This window comes from Macaca mulatta, chromosome 9, assembly GCF_049350105.2.
Source record: "Macaca mulatta isolate MMU2019108-1 chromosome 9, T2T-MMU8v2.0, whole genome shotgun sequence".
Classification (NCBI taxonomy): Eukaryota; Metazoa; Chordata; class Mammalia; order Primates; family Cercopithecidae; genus Macaca; species Macaca mulatta.
In genome coordinates this window covers 110671457-110694502 of record NC_133414.1, presented here as the reverse complement: position 1 = coordinate 110694502, position 23046 = coordinate 110671457, and the positions used below count along the sequence as shown (strand labels likewise).

At 40.1% G+C, this 23046-nt stretch overlaps 1 protein-coding gene and 1 long non-coding RNA gene across 6 annotated transcripts in view; one reads left to right on the top strand and one right to left on the bottom strand.

The window, feature by feature from the left end:
* HPSE2 (heparanase 2 (inactive)) overlaps nucleotides 1-23046 on the top strand; it is a 782696-nt gene that overhangs the window by 592311 nt on the left and 167339 nt on the right. For all 5 annotated transcript variants that reach the window (XM_077947182.1, XM_077947181.1, XM_077947184.1 and 2 more), the window contains one exon: nucleotides 13154-13247. In XM_077947182.1, the coding sequence (XP_077803308.1) occupies nucleotides 13154-13247 (94 nt within the window). The remainder of the gene's footprint in view (nucleotides 1-13153; nucleotides 13248-23046) is intronic.
* The window catches only part of LOC144331245 (uncharacterized), a 235745-nt gene that overhangs the window by 55678 nt on the left and 157021 nt on the right, over nucleotides 1-23046 (bottom strand). Inside the window, exon 3 of the long non-coding RNA XR_013398235.1 lies at nucleotides 22221-22291. This is a non-coding gene — a long non-coding RNA (uncharacterized LOC144331245). The remainder of the gene's footprint in view (nucleotides 1-22220; nucleotides 22292-23046) is intronic.

The window sequence follows — 23046 nt, the reverse complement described above, 5'->3', positions numbered from 1 at the left end:
AATGGCTTTAAGTAATTCAAGTGTTGAAGTAATAATGGCGGAGAACTTTCTGGAATTAATGACAGATATAAGACCACAGATCCAGGAAGCTCAGGGAACACCAAGCAGGATAAATTCCAGGAAAACTACAGCCAGACATATTATATTCAAACTGCTGAGAACCAAAGAAAAAAGAGAAAATCTTGAAAAACAATAGGAAAACAATACCTTACCTAAACAGGAAAAAGGCAATGAAGTGCATTCATATGAAGCAATATGAACAAGGATCTGAAGTATCATAAGAAACAATGCAAGCATGAAAATAGTGGAGTGAAATCATTAAAATGTTGAAAGAAAAAATCTCACCAACCTAGAGTTCTGTGTCCAGCAAAATTATCCATGAAGAGTGAAGGAGAAATAAAGACTTTCTCAAACAAACAAAAACTGAGGGAATTTATCACCAGCAGACTTTCCCTGCATCAGAGATTGATAGAAGCTTTTCAGGTAGAAGGAATGTGATATAGGTCAGAATTGCAAGTCTACATAAAGAAAGGAAGAGTGTCAGGGAAGGAATAAATGAAGATAAAATAAAAATTTTATTTTCCTTATTTTAGTTTGTCTAAAAGATAAATGTTTAAAGTAATAATAGCCACAATGTACTGGGTTATTATAACATATATATAAGGGAAATGAATGATGAAATGAAGGGTGGGATAAATTTAGGATACTCTTTATTACTTGTACTGCATATGAAGCAGTACAGGGTTATTTGAAGACACACTTAGATTCATTAAAAATGTATATTGGAAACTCTAGGGCAACCACATAAAACTTTTTAGGAAGAAGTATAATAGTATGCTAAGAGAGGAGATAAAATGTAATTATATAAAATGCTCAATTAAAACCAGAGAAAACAGAAACAGAAGAGATTAAAAAATAACAGATACAAGGAATAGAAAACAGAGCATAATAGATATTAATCCCAGCTATATTAATCATCATTGTAAATGTGAATAGTCTAAATGTACCAATTAAAAGACGAAGATTGGCCGGGCGCGGTGGCTCAAGCCTGTAATCCCAGCACTTTGGGAGGCCGAGGCGGGTGGATCACGAGGTCAGGAGATCGAGACTATCCTGGCTAACACGGTGAAACCCCGTCTCTACTAAAAATACAAAAAACTAGCCGGGCGTGGTGGCGGGCGCCTGTAGTCTCAGCTACGCGGGAGGCTGAGGCGGGAGAATGGCATGAACCCGGGAGGCGGAGCTTGCAGTGAGCCGAGATCACGCCACTGCACTCCAGCCTTGGAGACACAGCGAGACTCCGTCTCAAAAAAAAAAAAAAAAAAAAAAGACGAAGATTGTCAGGAAGGATATAAAAACAAACTTAACCATATGTTGTCTACAATAAACCCAATTTAAACATAAAGACTCAGATAGGTTAAAAGTAAAGAGAGAGAGAAGTACAGCATGCACACACAGATCAAAGGATGGCTGAAGCAGCTATTTTCAGACAAAGCAGACCTCAGAACAAGGACAATTATCATGAATAAAGAGCACCATTACATAATGATGTATAGATTAATTCTCCAAGAATTATCCTAAACATGTATGCACCTAACAACAGTGTGTCAAAATATGTGAGGCAAAAACTGATAGAATACAATTAGTTATTAGTCATCCTTGATCTACGCTTAAAATCCTAGGTAGATGAAAGAAGACAAAAGAATCTAAGTGACTTGCTTAAGGTGACAAGACTAATGATTGGAAAACCCGAGTCTCCTAGCTCCTTGTCCAGATTGCTATCTAGTAAGTAAAAATTTTGTTTGAATAATTATTATCTTAGTTAATGCAAATTCAGTCAGGATTAAGAACCACTGGATAAGAGAGAGAGTGAGTCCAGGTCACATTTTAGCCAAGATACCATTTAATTAAGCCTAGGCTTTGTGTGGAGAAGGCTGAACAGATGAAGGTCTCCAAAAACCAGTCATGTAGACCTTGTAGTTTTGCCAAGAAGAGTTGCACTGCCTGGAGAATGAAAGTGGAGATTGAGGCTTGGTTTGCCACTCAAGTGACAGAACTCAGGGGATTTGGAGTAGGTGCTAGATAGTGGGAGATTGGGAATGGGCAGGGGGTAAAAGCTGCTCTGTTGTGTTTCATTAACCGAGGTAGGATTGGACAGGTGGTGGTATAAAGCTGGTGAATCATGGGAGGTCACTTTATGGACTTGGTGATGAAAAAGCAGATGGCTGAAAGGGTGTATGTGGGACTGGTTGCTGAATGATGAGGGTTAGTAGGATACACCAGATGTAAAGAACAGAGGCAGAGAAGATGAGTTGGCTTGGGGGAACCAAAAGATCCCCAATGCACTATGTTGGTGTTTCCTTCCTCATCTGGCTCTTACCTTCCTATTCCCTATTTTCCTTTCGTTCTATGTATATACTTGCTTCTACTTTAATTGTCTAAAATATGTGATGAGAATATATTAAATTAAATTTTACCCTTTTGGATCTTAATTTAGAAAGTTAACTATCATTGTTTCTTTCAAGGAGCAATTGCTTTTTATTTCTGTCTTTAATTAACTTTTTAAAATGGAACTATTTCTGGCTGGGCATGGTAGCTCACATGTGTAATCCCAGCACTTTGGGAAGCCAAGGCAGGTGGATCACCTGAGGTCAGGAGTTTGAGAACAGCCTGACCAACATGGTGAAACCTGTCTCTACTAAAAATGCAAAACTTAGCCAGGCGTGGTTGCGGGTGCCTGTAATCCCAGCTACTTGGGAGGCTGAGGCAGAGAATTGCTTGAACCCAGTAGGTGGAGGTTGCAGGGAACCAAAATCACACCACTGCACTCCAGCCTGGGTGACAGAGCGAGACTCCATCTCAAGAAAAAAAAAAAAAAAGGAACTAGTTCTTTAAAGGGGATCTACCCTCCTACTTAACATCACTTCAAAATGATAGCAGTCAGCTTGCTTTCTCTTTGTGTTCAAAGCAAACTTTCCTCAATCACAGAGAAGAAGATAATATGCTGATATTTCGCTAATTCTCAGACTCTTTTTGGTTAGATAACCACAGTGAATTTGTAGGAGATTGGAGGGAAAAAAAATAGAATGTTTTAGAGCACCATTTCTTAAAATTCCTTGAAATCTTTTAAAAGAAAGGATGGTAAAGAAGCATTCTGTTATGGAGGGACATGTGAAATTTTACCTTACAATTATGACATTAGAATTCCTATTAGCTGAATAAATTTAACTGAGTTATCTATCAGTTTCAAATATTATATATTCTGAGCACTAGTTCAAGGAACTTAAATTTTATTTCCTGGTCCTGATGTGATTTGCATCATACAGAACTGATTGTCTCTCCCTCTCAATCTCTTTCTGTTTCTGTTAACACATATCTACACACAGGCTTGTATGCACATACATATATCTTCATGGTAAATAATCCCTTTAAAGGCTTTATATGGTGAGAACTAGCTTTTCTTTTTAAACAAAGAAGTGGAAATTGTCATGAAAAGAATCATAGTGAGGTAAGATTTCCTTTCAGTGTGATATTCTTCACAGTGAGCATCCTTTGAGAAGGTATAGCTCTATGACATTGAGTTTGCTGGTTGTAAAAGTTAGGTACAGGAACTAAAATATACAAGGTGTTGGTGAGTGTAGGTAGAAAAGCAGTTTGATGTGTGTGTTGGGTTGTCTGGACATAAGAAACATCATGCAGGCTAGAGTTTAACCTCTAGCTTTTGTGATGCATGCAAGTTAGGACATGTGATTTCATGTCCTCAGTGAGATACAAAATAATGAGAATGTCTCAATAAATCTACCTCAAACTATTGGCTGTCCCTGAGTGAAAACTAAGGTATCCAGAAGCCTAATGGAGAATATTCTATGTAGTCAAAAGGCTGCCACCTACTGATATGTGACCTTTATTAACTGGCCTCCCTTCCAGCATTCTAGATTCCATGTCCTTTTTGGTCATTAGTAATCACGTTGGTCACTGTGTTTTTACACCAGGCTCAGTATGTCTAAATATAGAAATATAAGAATAATATCTCCTCTCATCAACTGTTCTTGCATGGGATTAGAATGAAAGTTATTATTCAGCCAATCACTGATAGACACTCAGTCAATTCAAACTAGAATTGTAAGTAAGTTCTCCAGGATAATCTTTTTAATTTTCATACAAAGAGAATTTCTTCTCAAAGGAAAACCTCTTTTATTATGAACTGTTGGCCGAACAGATTGATTGGTATAAAGGTGTTTTGTTGTAATGAATACCCATATATTAGTTAATATAACACAAATTGTTTTAACAATTAAATCCCCACATCTCAGTGGCCTGGCAGTAGAAGTTTGTTTCTCACTAACGTGACAGTCCAATGCTGATGTACCTCGGGGATGGCCTCGCATGTGGCCATTCCAGGACCCAGGTAGTTACCATTTTGTGGCTTTTCCTCAGAGACTTTTCCATTCAGCTGGCAATGGGGACAGACACTACAAAGAAGACATGGCTTCTTAATTTCTGCTCGAAAGTGAAAAACACCTACATCTGCTTTAGCCCTGAAGTGACATATTATTTCTGCTCACATTGTTTTGGCATTCCCCTGCCTCTACCATGTAAGAGGGCAAAAATGTAGGTTCTGGCTGGGCAGCTGCTTCTTGGCAACAGCTCAGCACTATGGAAGGAAAGCTCAAATTTTTGGTAATTAGTAAACTGTCTTTACCCTGTCCCAAGGAGCAAGCTCAGGTGAATGGGATCTGAAGTTCGCCTCATGTGCCCTACCGTCTCTCAAGAATCACAGCCTGAATTGGTTGCCATTCAATTCTATCATGGCTGAAACAGGAAGTACTACTTAATTTGGTTTTAACCCAGCATTTCCTAAACTTATTTGACCATGGAGCCCCCTTTTCTTTATATAACAATTACTAAAACACTTTGAAAAACTTTTTCACAAAGAAAAGGGTAATTTTACCACCTCCACGCTTTTACTTATCTACTCCGGTTTTTGCTTTTGTTATTGTTTGGGGTTGGTTTTGTTGTAATTGTTTTGTTTTCTTGAGAAATTTGCATTTAGTTCAATATTGTTTAAATTTGGTTGAAGTAGGCAAGACTAAAGGCAGTTGAAAAACAATTTTACTTGACTACAGGACCAATGAAGTAAGCATGGTGCTGTATTGTTGGGATACTTGGCAGATCAAAGTACAGAAGGAAAAGTTTTTGGTATCTGTTACTTAGTGCCTATATGATCTCTGGTTTCCTACTTACTAATACCATGTGAGCTGTAGTTTCCAATCTGCAAAATAGAGAGTGTTCATGAAGATTAAATGACACTACATGTAAAATAGCAAATAAGAAGGAACTTAATATATGTAAGACTCCTCCCTTCCTCTTTCACCTTTCTATTTTCTCCTAGTTAGTAATATACTAACTCAATTATAGTTGAGTTGTGCTATCCTGCCACAATGACAATTACATGAAAAGACGCCAGGGAAAGAATATGGTAACAGTATAAGCAACCCCCAGTTTACAAACACTGAATTTTGTTGTTGTTGTTGTTATACTTTAACTTCTAGGGTACATGTGCACAACATGCAGGTTTGTTACATATGTATACATGTGCCATGTTGGTGTGCTGCACCCATTAACTCGTCATTTACATTAGGTATATCTCCTAATGCTATCCCTCCCCCATCCCCATAATAGGCCCCAGTGTGTGATGTTCCCCTTCCTGTGTCCAAGTGATCTCATTGTTCAATTCCCACCTATGAGTGAGAACATGTGGTGTTTGGTTTTCTGTTCTTGTGATAGTTTGCTAAGAATGATGGTTTCCAGCTGCATCCATGTCCCTACAAAGGACACAAACTCATCCTTTTTTATGGCTGCATAGTATTCCATGGTGTATATGTGCCACATTTTCTTAATCCAGTCTGTCACTGATGGACATTTGGGTTGATACCAAGTCTTTGCTATTGTGAATAGTGCTGCAAACACTGAATTTTTTAAAATACTGCACATAGACGGTTGGGTTCTGGCAACTTAGACCCTATCATTCCTGTTATTGATGCCTCACAATTTAAATTACCATGATGCTAATGAATTAAGCTTCAGACCCCTCTCTTGCATGGATTCCTATGAGTGCTGAGAGTTGTAGGATGTTCTAGGTAGTAAGGGGATGGAGGCAGATTGCTATGAGGAAGCATTATGTAAACATTTCTGGTAAATTGCCTGAAGTAGTCTCAGAAGAAAGGAATTCGATTCTCTAAGTTTCTGGGAGTTTGCTGTGATTTGTCATTCGATATAAATATTTACTTTTGTACGTATTATGTGTTTTGTAGTTTAAAAAATGCTTTTTAACTTTTTTTTTTTTAAGAGAGTCTTGTTCTGTCACCCAAGCTGGAGTACTGGTGCCATAATAGCTCACTGTAACCTCGAATTCTGTGGCTCAAGTGATCCTCCTGTGCCACTACGCCCAGCTAATTTTTTTGTTTTTTGTAGAGATGAGGGTCTCGCTATGTTGCCCAGGCTGGTTTCAAATTCTTGGCCTCAGGAAATCCTTCCACTTTGGTCTCCCAAAGTGCTAAGACCACAGGCATGAGCCACTGTGCCCAGCCTTGTTTTGTACTTTTGATTTCCTCTTCTTAAAGAGGGCCCTTGTGTAAGTTTCAGACCAAAAGCACATGGATCCACTTCTGCCCACAATTCTAGTGCCGTCACCTGCTACTATTCTGAACATTTTCAGAGGTCCCTCCCCAGAGCCCACTCCAACGGCTGGAGCTGTGTATGATTTCCCTACCCCTTTCCTTTCCCAGCTTCCTGTACACCTCTCCTTAACACCGCTGGGATCAAGATGATTTGAGTCTCTGCCCACACTCAGTGCCTCTCCACATACAACTCTGGATATATGGGGAAAAGGGTCTGGGCTTGAGGCGCAGGACCCAAAGTGTGCAAAAAGTTAGGAGAGCAAGAAGATGAAGAAAATGGAGCCATTGGCATAGCATTTGAGCTTCGGTTGGCTCATTGTGGGTTAAATCTTACAGGCACTCATTCTTTCATTAAAGACATTATTTGCCTTTAGTATTGCTCACAACTCTGACCTTTACCTGTACTATTTTTCTATACCATTTTTCCAGAGTACAAACTCTTTCTTACTGAACTATGTCCCTTTAGTAGGTTAGATGATTCCCGTATGGAATTATTTGAACTGGTTTAAGAAAGCCAAAGAAACATCTGTATTCTGTAGAACCTTTCTTTGTAACAGCGTTCATTTCATCTAAGCTTTCCTGCCCAAAGCAGTTCTGAAACACAGGATAGAAAGGTTGACTTTTTTTGTAACAGTGTTCATTTCATCTAAGCTTTCCTGCCCAAAGCAGTTCTGAAACACAGATAGGAAGGCTGACCCATTGCAAAGAAGTTGAAAACTAATGTAGCCTCAGAAGAAAAGCTTGATGCCAAGTGCTCAGCAGGAGCCCAGGCTGAGGGCCTCTGGAGGAGGGGCAAGTGCAATTTATAAAGCCTAAATACTCAAAGCAGCTTTTTTCCAGTGTTTGCTTCGAGGTGGCAGACTAGGTTTTATAGGTCAACAGGGTTTTTCTAATGATTATCCAAGCTTCTTCCCCTTCAGTAGGGAGGCCCCGATTTTCTGGAATTACCTGCCCAGTCAGCAGGCTGGGTGTTAGAATTCTGAGCAGACTGCCCCTCCTCCTTGAAACCAGCAGGGAGCAAAATAAGTCCGGAAATTCCTGAGCATTGGGAAGCCCGCACTAATGCAATTACCTGAAATAAAAGAAGGGGTCAGATAATAAAGGGCAAAGGTTTTTCCTTTTAAAGTAAAGGGCCAGGTAAACAAAACCAGCTGCCCCTGGAGCCAACAAACTCTCCTCATTAAATGTTTCAAGAGCCTAATGGGCATAAGTGGCTAATTGTAGTACAATCCTGAAGACTGAATCTAGCGGCCTGAGGAAGGGGGTCAGTGGGATGGGAATGGGGTTAAAACTTGGCTGACAGAGACAGGAAGGAGGTGAGCTCTGCCCCTGGCAGAGGACCTCTAAATGGCCAAAATGAAATTAAAATAAGAGTAAGATGCTTTGACTGGGAGTCTCTAATCATTCTGACAGTATCCCCGTGAGATGGGCTTGGATGTCTCATTTGGAGCAATTTTAAGTTTAAATGCTAGTTGAATAGGATCTGGAATACAGGTTTATTGAAAAACTAATTATGGGAAATTTTATGTTTATTTACTATGAAAAACTGGAAGAGTATGCAGCAAAATGTTGCAATGAGCCTCTTTAGGTGTTGTGCTTATACTGTAGGTGATTTTCCATTTTCCTATTTCTATTTTGTTCATGTTCATTCTCTAATTCATCTACAATGAGCATTTAGTTCTTTTATAATAAAAATAAAGGGCAACACTAAATGAAATAAGATGAAGAGTATTGTGCTGGAACTAAAATGTAAAATTAAGGGGGACAGGGGAGTTGGTGAATGCATTGGTAAGTGGTTCCTTTTACTTTGTATAGTCTGCTATCTTTGCCACTTCCCTGGATACATGCTTGATGTGAGCTGCCAATCTAGAGGCAGGAATGAATTGCTGGCATTGGGCGATACAGACCTCTTGACCATGTATTAATACGAAAGTTTCAACTTCATTGCCTTTGTGATAGTTCTCAGAAAGGTTATTTCTGCACAGCCTTTTTTGGCTTTGGTTTTTAGTGGAACAGCTCGGCCACTTGTGGTATGATCTTAAGTGATGCTGAATTTCAAGAGAGCTTGAAGGATGACTATGATTTACCTAAAAGTGTCAGTCTAGGTGATTCTAGACCATTCTGCTAGGTTTAAAAAAAAAAGAGAGAGAGAAGAAAAGAAAAAAAGAAATCACCGTTATCACCATTTTTAGCAATTTATTCTTACAAAATGGTCACCACAGACTACTCCACCTCCTTCATGCCCAAATATAAATGATATATTTAGATTGGACCTATCACCACATGCAACTACCATCAGAGAACCAAAGCTCTGTAACTGGGAAGAAGCTTTCAAATAGCCACAAATTGCTGATGCTGAATGTTTTCTTAGAAGCTTCACATTTACAATGGGTAAGTGCAGTAAGTTAGTTGTCCAAGAATATCCAAGAAAAAGGTTTAGGTATTGATAAATTCATACCCTATGGGTTTTGTTTGTTTGTTTGTTTTTGTTTTGTTATGAGACAGAGTCTTGCTTTGTTGCCCAGGCTGGAGTGCAGTGGCGCGATCTCGGCTCACTGCAAGCTTCGCCTCCCAGGTTCATGCCATTCTCCTGCCTCAGCCTCCCAAGTAGCTGGGACTACAGGCGCCAGCCACCATGCCTGGCTAATGTTTTGTATTTTTAGTAGAGACGGGGTTTCACTGTGTTAGCCAGGATGATCTTGAGCTCCTGACCTCATGATCCGCCCGCCTTGGCCTCCCAAAGTGCTGGGATTACAGGCTTGAGCCACCACGTCTGGCCATACCCTATGGTTAAATGATCCCCTCTCTTAAAAGCGATGCTGAATTCTGGGTGACCAAAGTTCATATTTCCATAGTACAATATAAATGTGGGTTTAAGGTTGCAGATGAACGTTGCTGAAACTTCTCAGTATAATGTGAGGATTCCTTTGACATTCAAATGTGAATTGGACTCAGACTGAAGTTATTAAAAAGATGCTGTGATCATCAGGCTAGAGGAGGAAGGGGTCCTTAGCTGGGTCAAAGGTAGAGGCAATGCCCAGGGCCATATTTTAGAAGCATTTTAAAGGGTCTCTGACATCTCTTTTAATTTCCCTTATTCTCCTGAAGAGCTCATCTGCAGCCATGGCTTTGTCCATTACTTATAACCTGAAAAAGACCCCCACGTCAACATTTCTTGTCTCAACTTTTCTCTGTACCTCTTTCTCGTATCTCCAGCTACCTGGTATGTAGTTCTTTCTTGATATTCTGTACACTTTTGATATGTCAGACAGTATCTTTCATCTCTCTTAACAAACTGTATTCCCGTATGACTAACCTACACTTATTTGGCAACAGTGTTCTCCAAGGCAATCTCTCTTATATGTTCATGGTCATCAGTGACTCCCTTCCTCTCTTTTACCTTCTTCTTCCTTCATGGCTGCTCGCTTTCAATTTTCTTGTTCTTTCCCTTATTTAGACCCAGATCATTTCTTGCCAGCACTATTGAGATAAGATAACTTTGTTTATTGGTTTCCATGCCTGTATCTCCTCCTGCTCCAATCCAATTCACAGCCCATGGGAATAGCCCAAGACCACCTGAGAATGATTGGATCCAGCTTGTAAGGTTAAAACTGGGGACAAGAATAGGCTAAAAAGCTTAAGCCAAGGTTACTGGATTTCATCTCCCATGTATCAGATGAAGGAGCAATTGGACTATTTCTGGGTTCAAGAAGATAGAATGCTAGCCATTGAGAGGAGGTAACAGGGATCAGATTTCAGCACCATGTCAGAAGAGCTTTTCATCAATTAGAGCTGTGATGCAGTGAAACAGTCCTAGTAGTGTATGACAGTGAATTCCTTTCCCTGGATATGTTCAAGCAGAACTAGAAAATCACTTCTAAGGGATATTGTATCAAGCTTACATGCTTTAGGCCAGCTGACCACTAAGGTCTTTTCAAACTCCAAATTTTTACAACATATCACAGCCATCTCCATCCCTGCCTCTGCCTCACACCTGCTGGGAATCCAGAGTCTGTTCTTGACGCTCTACACTTTCCTCACTCCAAGTTCTACAGCGCGTAGCATGCTCTCCTCCAGAGGGATGCTCCCCCTGCGCATCCCATCCATGGCCTTTCAGTGTAAGTTTCTGCTGCCTTGGGCCGTTAAGTAATCTGAACAGGGTAGATCTGGTTATTTAATAGCTTTTATATGCCAGGTCCCATGCCCAGCATTTTTCCTTATGTGATCAGTACACTAACCCTGTGAAAATACTATAGATTTGGATTTTTTGAAACCCACTTTAAAGAAGGGACTGAACCAAGGTTTTGTAACTCCGGGTTCTGGGTACTTGAGAAAAGGAAGGAGGAAAGGAGTGAAGGGACCCTCAACCATGGGCCACAGATTGGGGTAGGCTAGAGAGGTTCTTCACAGGAAATCTTACATACTGAAAAATTACATCTGGAATTTTTATCTCAATAAGTATTAAACTATCTGTGTTGCTAACAAAAATTATAAATATTGATGTTTAATATAGTTACTGGGGAACTAACGGAGAAAAGAGGAAACTATAATATATTTGATTAAATAATAAAAGAATAATTACAATGCATTACTTGTTATATTCCTGGTCACCATATAATATAGTAGCAAGTATTCATGTTCCTCAAATATGTGTTAGATTAGCAGTGCTTAAATTATTTTTAATTTTAACACTACTCTGTCACAATATGCCTGGCTTCCATGTAGTATGCCATGTATCTGATCTTTTTTCAAAAATCAGAGGTGCTAATTAAGAAGTACTACTATGAGCAGGTTACGAGATAGGATAATGGACGTGGATATGCCCAGCGCTATGTGTTGCACATAATAAATGTTTATTGGATCTGAGTCTGGCATCTATACAAGGGATGAGGCAAAGGACATGTTATTATTTTATTTCCTGATATAAGTAACCACCAAAAATTTTCAATTACATGTATCCCCTGGCTCAGAAATTCCACTGTCATAGTATTCTATATTTACACATAACTTAATTAATCAGTCTCCTATTGTTTATAATCCCATCTTTGTGAGCTGACAATTAGAAAGAACTAAAAGTTGTTCAGTCCCTACTGTATGCCAGGAACTTTACGTTTGTTATCTCATTAATTCTCAATTAAGCCTGAGGAGAAGATATATTATCCCCCATTTAAGAATAAAAAAACTGAGGCCCATAGAGACTACGTAACTTACCCAAGATCATATAGTTAGTAAATACCCCATCTGGAATTTGAACTCAGATATTTCTGGCTAAAACCCAAATTTGCTCCAACATTCCAATGGTTTAAGCACTGGATTCTGTGGAAATGTCGTGAAGTGGTAAGTGAGGCCAAAAGGAAGGCTGAGTGGGTAGATCACTACCCTTACCTCAACGAAAGCACCTGCCTTACAATAAAACAAACATTTAAAAATTAACCATTCCAATACATCACATGTTGGTATAGCGAGTTGACATTGAAAATAATTTTCACATAGTTCTATAATATGTAGTGATAGGTGACTGCTTCTTAAAAGTGAAATAATTTATCATTAGCCAGCAACCAAGGATAACTTAGTGGATTGGAAAAGGCACCCAGGAATCACAAGCATTTAGAAATTGATGGAATTCAGAACTTTGCCAAGATGGGGGTAAGGGAAGGTCTGAGGTAACAAAGGGTCAGCCTTAGCTTAGTCTTCAGAAAAGAGTCTCACAAAGGATATCTCCACAAAGCTGGATGGGCCTGTTTTGGTCAAATATTTACAACATAGTGTCAACACAACTTAATGTTTCATTTAAGCTAAGAAAAACCAAACAAAAACAAAAGCCGATGAGTATCAAGTTGTTACTATTTTAGGAGAGGGCTCTTCCACCTTTGTACATCATTCATTCCTTTGTTCATTCATTCTGGGGGTAGTCGGCAACCACAGCATATTTTGGTAGCAGGTTGACTACAGAGTGTTCGCCCACAGGAATGAGCTGGAGACTCACGCACTACACTAAGTCAGATTTTTGCTTTGGTATTTATTTTCTTATTTAAAGGTATGAAAAAACTTATTAAAATGATTGAGTATTATTTCAAACCTCTCACATACCTTTATTACTTTAAGGTGGGATTAGCGATGGGCATGGGATGGGTGTTAAATTATTTCCCCAAGGGAAAAAAAAGTAAGCTTTTCCTCATTACCCAATTTGTATTATGGAATTTCCATCAATTCCGTCAAGTAAGCAATAGGGTTTCATGTGACAAAAGCTGAAAAAAATAACAGTATTAGCCCACAAATAGCGGTGGAAATGGAGAAGATAAAAAGGTTATTATTTGTTTGAAAAGTACCCAGGGTCAAAACCTTTTAGAATGTGAGAGCCCAGGTGGAACCCTGGTTTGTTTCCTCAGGCAACAAAGACCTCCGGCTAGAAAAATGTATTTATAGTCCTTTGCTTGAGATTTTATCTGATTCTTATTTTATTTTCATTCCAGTTGCTACATTGATGGCCGGGTGGTCAAGGTGATGGACTTCCTGAAAACTCGCCTGTTAGACACACTCTCTGACCAGATTAGGAAGATTCAGAAAGTGAGTAAAAGTATCCTGGGAAGAAAAGGAGCAAGTCTGGGGGTAAGGCAAGGAAAAAGACACAAAGTCCCAGCTGGGCCTCAGCACTGTGGGAACCAGGGTGGAAAAATAGGAAAATAGTACAGTCCAGATGGGCATGGTCACAAGCCCCCCATCACAATTGTTGCCTGTCATTTGTTGTTTTTCAAATTGAAAAGGGTCTGTGTGTGCCATATCAAGGTTTAAAGCATCTCTATTGTTTTTAATTAATTTTTTTTTTGAAATGGAGTCTTGCTCTGTTGCCCAGGCTGGAGTGCAGCGGCATGATCTCAGCTCACTGCAACCTCTGCCTCCTGGGTTCAAGCAATTTACCTGCCTCAGCCTCCTAAGGAGCTGGACTACAGGCACAAGCTGCCACGCCCAGCCAATTTTTATATTTTTAGTAGAAATGTGGTTTCACCATGCTGGCCAAGCTGGTCTCGAATTCCTGACCTTGAGTGATCCACCTGCCTCAGCCGCCCAAAGTGTTGGGATTACAGGTGTAAGTAAGCCACTGTGCCTGACCTAAAGCATCTCTATTTTAATTGCTTCTAAACTGTGAGTTTCATAAGGGAAGAATAGATTTACCTGATATTTTCTTTTTTGGAGGGGTTTATTTTAGGTTACTTAAGGGAGAAAATGATTATATTCATTCAGTGAAATTCCAGTCTGGGGCACTGGCAATTCTAAGCCATATTTACACTGTTCCTAGGTGTCTTAGAATTAGCCAAGTAAGATCTTAATTTTGTAAAGTTGAGAGGAAAGCTATAGTATATTAAGCAATTGCATGTAGGTGCTGTCAGCACACCTTTGGTCAGTGATTCTCAGACTTGAGGACGATCAAAATCACCAGTGGTGCTCACTAAAGTTTCTAATTTCACTCCTGAGGTTCTGATTTAATATGGCTGGAGTGGCTTCCAGAGGTCTCTATTTTTAATAATCTGTCAAGTGATTTTCCATAATGCCAATTATGGATCACATTTTGAAATCGTGTATTAGTTAATTCTAAATTGTGAAGATCTTACATCTACAATTGTCATGGGCCTCTACAACATATTATTATCTTTGGTTGCCCAGTGAAGGTTCTTTTCCAGGGAATGGGGACCCTTTGAATAGTCTGCTATTTCTTGAGCGAATTAAACAAATCTTTGGAAAAAATTTGTAATAAGCAGGCTCTCAATAAATACAAGATGAATTAATAAACAGACAAATGAATAGCTCATTTATAGCTCTGAAAGGAAATCCTATTTGAAGAAATCAAAGAACATCAGTTTTGACAGCTGAAGTGGAAGGCTTCACCTTTTTTGTATTCATCCCAATGTCATACTCAGATTATAAACAGCATCTGGAATTCTCTTGTTCTCAAGAGTTGGATAGGCTGAGAAGCCTCAGAACTTCTGAACTACTACATCCCAATCTGATCCCTCCAGGGAGCAGGTGCATTGGCCAGCACCCTTATCTGTCACTGCCTTTCACTAGGCAAAGCCTAGGAGAACTAAATGATTTGAAATATTTCTACCAGTCCCTGTTTGATATTCATTTAGTGAAAAATATTCACTGAGCATTTAGCGAGTACCTAAGGCAAAGTGTCAGATGCTGGGGATACAAAGTGGTATAAGACATGGTCTCTGCCCTCAAGGTAAAGTAAGTTTTAACACTTACTTTCAGCAGATTGAAAACATATTACCTAATGTAATAGAATGTTAACCTATTGAATACTGTAGTCTTCTAAGCACGTTATGCTAATCTGATATTACATATTGCCCTCTAGAAGGAGGGAAGAATTTTCTGTCATTAATTCATTTGTTTATTGCTTCATTAAATAAATGTTTATTGAGTGCTTACTATATCTAGACACTGTTCTAAATGTTTATATTACAATAGTATACAAGATAGTCAAGTTCCTATAGTTTTGGCTTTTCCCGTTTTGAGTTTGATCAGAGGGTTGTTGTTGGAAGTAAAATGATTCACTTCTATCAAGGTACTGAGAGTGAAGGTTCTAACTGCACTCATGTTATTATTTAAGTACAACAAGTGGCTGTAGGTCAGAACTAAGACAAAGGTGTTGGAAGTTAGGTTCTTTCCTTTATCCCCACTTCCCGTTACCCTCCCCCACTGCATATGCCTTCACCATATGAACCAGTTTGAAAACTGAAATAACTTACCTCCTGATTTATCTGGGCCCAAGAAACTTCAGAAAAAGAGCTAAAACCCTGTGCCCAATTGGTATTCAGATCTTTAAAAACAAGCCTAACGGACTTAGAAGGGGAAGGGGAAGTGCTGTCACAGGGAGGAACAGTGGGACCCCTGAGAGAGGACTATATGCAGAAAGCACCTGGCAGGGGAGGGCTAGGCTTCGCAGCAGGGTCTGGACTTACCTTTTGGCAGTTGCAAAGAGAACATGCCCAAAGAGAACCCCTCAAGCCAGGGTTCCTGTTCTGAATATCTCTTGCTGTGCAACAAATTACCCCAAAACTTAGTAGCATAAAACAGCCATTTATGAAGCCAAAGGATTGTATGGATCAGGAATTCTCAAAGAGTACAGAGGGAAGGGTTTGTCTCTGCTCCATGATGTCTGAAGCCTGAGCTAAAAGACCTAAAGGCTGGGATTACTGAAAGGTTAGTATCTGGGACCATCAGAAGACTTGTTCACTCCCATCTCTGACAGGGGATGCTGTATCACTTTTCCTAACCTAACCTCAGAAGTCACACGGCATCACATTAGCCATATCCTATTCATTGAAGGAGTCGCCAAGACCCACCAAGCTTCAAGGTGAAAAGAAATTAACTCCTCCTTTCGATGGGGGAGTAGCAATACTCTGGAAAAGCATATAAGACCAGAAATGTTTTTGCAGTCATTTTTGGAAAATATGAACTTCTACAGTTTCATCCTCCCTGTTTCATTTGGTAGGCTTTAAGTCATTTCCCTGTTTTTTCCCCCAATTCTCTTTTACAAAGCTCTTGCCAGATATTGCCTTCACTGAGTATATGCTAGAGGTGTTGCTGGATCATGGATTCCCTGAGATTTGAACCACTGGATAGACTTCTCATTGGCTAAAGCAGTCTGGACCCAGTTGTTAGGGCCTCCAAGAGGAGAGTCTCTCTCACCACAACCCAAGGTGTACTAAGCACTGGCCTTCCCTGGGGACATGAGAGCTAGGAGACTAGACCAGGATCCCCAAACTTTGATTGCTGAAATGTTGCTTTGACTGTTCCTGAAGTCCCTGGTGGGTGGGGAGGAGGGTTCTTGGGAATTAGGGTCCAAAGTACAAACTAGGGCGCACTAGCAAATGACTTTCTTGCAAGTTCCTCAAATCATTTCAGAGATGGGCCAAGTTAGGTTTCACGTTTTTTAAATTGTTTTTTTTTTGAGACAGAGTCTCGCTCTGTCGCCCAGGCTAGAGTGCAGTGGCGCAATCTCAGGTCACTGCAAGCTCCACCTCCTGGGTTCACACCATTCTCCTGCCTTAGCCTCCTGAGTAGCTGGGACTATAGGCGCCCGCCACCACACCCAGCTAATTTTTTTGTATTTTCAGTAGAGACGGGGTTTCACCATGTTAGCCAGGATGGTTTCGCTCTCCTGACCTCGTGATCCACCCGCCTCGGCCTCCCAAAGTGCTGGGATTACAGGCATGAGCCACCGCACCCGGTGTTTTTTGTTTTTGTTTTTGTTTTTTTTTTTGAGATGGGTCTCACTTTGTCACCCAGGTTGGAGTACAGTGCCGGGATCTCAGCTCACTGAACCTCAGCCTCCCAGGCCAAGCAATCCTTCCACCTCAGCTTCCCTGGTAGCCGGGATCACAGGTACATGCCACCACAACTGGCTAATTTTTGTGTTTTTGGTAGAGACAAAGGTTTCACCATGTTGCCCAGGCTTGTCTTGAACTCTTGAGCTCAGGCAATCCACTCGCCTTGGCCTCCCAAAGTGCTGGGATTATAAGTGTGAGCCACGGTGCCTGGCCTTCCAAGTAAGGTTTTATTGTCTCTATACCTGGAACCTTCACCCCAAAGCTGGAAGTGTACTTTGTTTCTTCTCTCTTTGTAGGCCGGGCGCGGTGGCTCAAGCCTGTAATCCCAGCACTTTGGGAGGCCGAGACGGGCAGATCATGAGGTCAGGAGATCGAGACCATCCTGGCTAACACGGTGAAACCCGTCTCTACTAAAAAATACAAAAAAAAAAAACTAGCCGGGCGAGGTGGCGGGCGCCTGTAGTCCCAGCTACTCGGGAGGCTGAGGCAGGAGAATGGCGTGAACCCGGGAGGCGGAGCTTGCAGTGAGCTGAGATCCGGCCACTGCACTCCAGCCTGGGTGGCAGAGCGAGACTCCGTCTCAAAAAAAAAAAAAAGGAATTGAAGTCCTAAGGACCCCATTAGGCCCACAGTGGTAGAAAAGGGGCAGATTTTTCACCAAAATGGTGCCATGTGGGAGTGGCTTTATAAATCACTGGTAAGGCTGTTTGATAGGGTATTAGGCCCAGGATTTGAAGTCTGATGGCCTGGCTTAAGTATAGCTGTGTGGCTTTGGGCCAGTCACTTACTTGATTTCTCTGATTTTGTCTCTTTGTAAAATGAAGATGCTAAGGATACTATTCTCCCTCCCTCTTAGGTAGATTAGGGAAGTCATGTGAGAACGCCCTGTTTTGTTCATTGTTATTGAATGCTAGCTCTTATTGCTATTATTATTGTTGTTATAGTTATTATAGCTATTTTTAATAATTTCTGTAACTAGAGAAGCTTTACATTACCTTTATCCTCAACTTGTTCTTTGCTTTTTCTCCTCTTTCCTCTTTTTTTGAACTCTGGGGAATATGATAGGTGATATTTTTGGCACCTGAAAGACAATGATTCAATTGCTAAAAACAGCTGTGGTTTGCAAATTTGGACTGCCACTTAGAGAAGAATTCTCAGTTTTCTGAGCAGTGGGTGAATTATCTGGTTATATGAAAATCTACATGATGCATCTGAAAGCCAAATAGAGACATGTTTGAGCAATGTGTGGACAACTCACCCCTTTGGATGATCCACACACTCTTTCCCTTTCATTAGAATGATGATGGTCATGTGTACATTGGGAGATGAGTCAAAGGAAAGAGTTGATAATCTAAAAATACAGGGAAGAGTCAGATGGGAAAGTGAGAAAGTTTAGGACACAGTGCAGATGGTATAGTCTGGATAGCTGGGCTGACTCCAAAACAATGACTTAAGAACCAAGAAGAACCACTTTTGCTGAAGTCATTTGGACTCTGTGATTTGTGTCTTCATCTCCTAGAGGAATCAGAAGAGGAAATAACACTTTTTGATATTATGTTCAGTAATTCAATAAGCACAGAAAGGAGTTGGTGTAATCCCAGTCATAAAGGAAGTGTTTCCAAAAGTACTGTCCATATTATTGCATTTTGAATACTAAATAAACTCAACAATTGGCTCCCCCAATATTTGAAAGATTTCTTCCTTCCTCCCTTCCTTTTTCCTAAAATTATTTTTGACATATAATAATTATACATACTTATGGGATACAGAGTGATATTGCAATACATGTATACAATGTGTAATGATCAAACCAGGATAACTTGGCCAGGCACGATGGCTCACGCCTGTAATCCCAGCACTTTGGGAGCCTAAGCAGGCAGATAACCTGAGGTCAGGAGTTTGAGACCAGCCTGACCAACATGGCGAAACCCCATCTCTACTAAAAATACAAAAATCAGCCAGGCATGGTGGCAGGCACATGTAATCTCAGCTACTCAGGAGGCTGAGGCAGGAGAATCCCTTGAACCCAGGAGGTGGAGGTTGCAGTGAGCCGAGACCACGCCATTGCACTCCAGCCTGGGCAACAGAGCAAGACCTGTCTCAAAAAAAAAAAAAAAAAAAAAAAATCAGGATAATTCACACAATTATCACTTCAAACATTTATCATTTATTTGTGTTGGGAACATTCAAAATCTTGTAGCCATTAGAAAATGTACAATAAATTATGTTAATTATAATCACCCTACAGTGCTATCAGACACTAGAATGTATTCCTTTTATCTGGCTGTAATTTTGGATTTGTTAACCAACCTCTTCTATCTCCACTCCCCACCCTTCCTAGCCTTTAGTAACAACAGTTTTACTCTCTACTTTTATGCAATCAAATTTCTTAGCTTCCACATATGAGCAAGAACATATGTGGTATTTATCTTTCTATGCCGCACCTATTTCACCTAACCCAGTGTCCTCCAGGCTCATTCTTGTTGCCTCAAATGACAAGATCTCATTCTTTTTTTATGGCTCAATAGTATTCTGCAAATATATATGCCACATTTTCTTTATCCATTCTTTTTTTTCTTGAGAGGGGGTCCTGTTCTTTTGCCCAGGCTGGAGTGCAGTAGTGCAATTATAGCTCACTGCAGCCTTGAATTCCTGGGCTCAAGTGCTCCTCCTGCTTCAGCCTCCCAAGTAGCTGGAACTGCAGGCCCGCGCTACCACACCTGGCTAATTTTTTCATTTTTTTGTAGAGACAGGGTCTTGCTGTGTTGACCATGGTGACCTCAAACTTCTGGTCTCAAGTGACTCTCCTTCCCCAGCCACCCAAAGTGCAGGGATTACATACCTAAGCCACCATACCTGGCTCCATTCATCTGCTGATGGAAACTTAGGTTGATTTCATAACTTGACTATTGTGAATAGTACTGCAGTGAACATGAGAGTATAGATATCTCTTCGGCATACTTATTTTCTTTTGGATACATAGCCTGTACTGGGATTACTGGATCACACAGTAGTTATATCTCTAGCTTTTTGAGGAACTTCCATACTGTTTTCCATAATGGATGTCCTAATTTACATTCCCACCAACAGGTATAAGAGTTCTCTTTTCTGCATACCTCACAGCATTTCTTACTGTCTTCTTTATCGTAGTCATTCTAACTGCCTTCATTTCCTTCTTTCTTCCCTTCCTTCCTTCATTTATTGACTATTTGTAACATTCTTAGAATTTTCCACGTCCCTGAGAATAAAATGGTGAGCAAGACTGACGTGATGCTTGTCTTCATAGACCTTATGGTCCAGTGGGGAAAACTGATAATTAAGCAAGCAACAGTAATAAGATGTTATGATTCCTATTACAGGATGCTATAGGAGTCCATGGTGGGAAGCACCCACCTTAGTTTGTGAAGAAAAGGAAATCAGGGAAGTCCTCTCAGAGAAAATGACATTGAGGCTAACACCTAAAAGTTAGACTCTCTCTAATTTATACAGTTCTTCTTAGGGTATGATCAGAGGACCACTGGTGGTAGACATGTATGGATAAAGGAATGGTTTGTATGGTTCGTCATATGAGCATAGTCCTTCATTTGTTATCATTGCTTATGATTGTTTATATGTAATAAAGATCAACTCTTTTGAAGTCTCAATAAATGCAGTGACATTATGCCACTTCTTCCAATATATTGTAGTTGTAGGACCATGGAAGTAAGGGAGAAGGACATGTAATTTATTTGAAGTAATTAATAGATTTTAAAAGAAACCCTTGCTTTTAACCAGCTTTCCAGTTTACCTGCTTATTTGAGCCTCTTAGTAAATAAGAAGAAAAGAGCAAAACAAACAAACAAAAACCCATTTATTCTTGAGGACCATAGAATAACTAGAGGCACAATTAAAGGAAACATGAGGACAATGATAATATTAGTCTTCTCTAATGAAGAAAACTGGAAAATGAAAACTAGGGACAGAACCGTAGTATCACCACAAAAATCAGTGTTTGCTTGATTCATTCCTAAATTCCCTCATTCGTTCGGCAATATTGACGCTTATTTCAATGTCCCAGTGCCCATCACTTAGCAGGTGCTCAATGCGTGTTGGAGGGAAGGATGCACAAAGCGAGGGGCAGGTGAATGAGCAGAATAAAGCACCTGAAGTACAAAAGAAGTAATGTCTTATCTCATTCACATTTATATGTGCTGTCTCCGCTGTTTACACTGCAGAAGAACCTTATCTGCTGCTAACTTTGCGGTAGTGTTGAATAGATGGAAATCAGTTTAGACAGCCCTATGAGCTATGCCTACATATAGACATAGTAGGAAAGTATCTTCAGTGTATGTTTAGGAGTGATGGAAAAGTATTTTTGTGGCCCCAAATAATATTTCAGTCTGTTTCAGACATTTCATTTGAGTGAACAATCTTTCATTCTACATTAGGATGATGATGAAGAATGTAAACTATCTGGGAAGAGGTAGACCACACTGGCTTAAATTCACACTAAGGCTTTAAAGGCAAATAGAAGATCCTTTTCCAAGAGCAGGTTTTGATGGAGGGGAAGAGAAACACAGGCCAAGGAAATACAGTTGGTCCTTGAATAACATGAGGGTTAGGGGCGCTGACCTTCTTGTATAGTCGAAAATTCATTTATAGCTTTTGACTCCCCCAAAACTTAACTGCTAATAGCCTGCTGTTGACCAGAAGCCTTACTGATAACATAACAGAAGACTTACTGATAATATAGCATAAGTCTAACTGATAAACATATTTTGTCTGTTATCTGTATTATCTACTGTATTTTTGTAATAAAGTAAGCTAAAAGAAAGAAAATGTTATTAAGAAAATCATGGGCTGAGCATGGCAGCTCACACCTGTAATCCCATCACTTTGGGAGTCCAAAGCAGGTGGATCATTTGAACCAGGAGTTTGAGACCAACCTGGGTAACATGTCAAAACCCTGTATCTACACACACACACACACAAACAAAAATTAGCTGGGCATGGTATCACATGCCTGTGATACCAGCTGCTTGGGAGGCTGAGGTGGGAGGATTGCTTGAGCCCAGGGAAGTTGAGGCTGCAGTGAGCCGGGATCCTGCCACTGCACTCCAACCTGGGCAACAAAACAAGACCCTGTCTCCAAAAAGAAAAAAAAAGAAAGAAAAAAAGGAATAAAAAGAAAGAAAATAAAATTATAAGAAAGAGAAAATATATTTACTGTTTATTAAGTGGAAGCAGATCATCATCATCATAAAGGTCTTTATCCTCTTTGTCTTCACATCGAGTAGGCTGAGGAGGAGGAGAAAGAGGAAGCATTGGTCTTGCTGTCTCAGGAATGGCAGAGGCAGAAGAGGTGGAGGAGGTGGAAGGGCAGAAAAGAGAGGCAGGTGCACCCAATATAATTTTCATTGAAATAAATTAACGTATAAGTGAACTCTAGCAGTTCAAACCCATGTCATTTAAGGGTCACCTGTACTCAGAAGGCACAGGACCCCAAATACAAACTGTACCACATTAATACCTCGGGATAACATCAATGAGTGATTCTGAGTTTTATGGGGCCTGACATTTATACAATGGGGACCTTTATAAGGAAAATAAAACAAGGAAATCTGCAAATTATGTAAATATTTGACCATATGAACACATTAGCAGGGCCCTTCTTAGGATATTGTTAGATCCCTGTGAAAGCAGGGAGCTGGAAATTTAAGCTCCGTGAACTTCTTGGTAAATTAGCCTCTGTGACCCCACTTGGCTGTGCATCTGCAAATGGGAGAATATGACCTAAGGGAAATTTTGACTCTTTGCCTTCATATACAAGACATGAACAATATTATAGTTGGGGAGTCTGACCCAAAAGGTATGTTTACTGTCAAAGAACACCAAAGTTTTAGTCATTGTCATTCCATGAACCTTAATTTCCTTGATTCTTAGATACAAATATTTCCTTGAATCTTAGAACAAATATTAGAAAATTCACCATTAATTTAATAACAACTGGGAAGGGAGAGGGTAAACAGCAGGCAAGTTTCATTTGATACTGA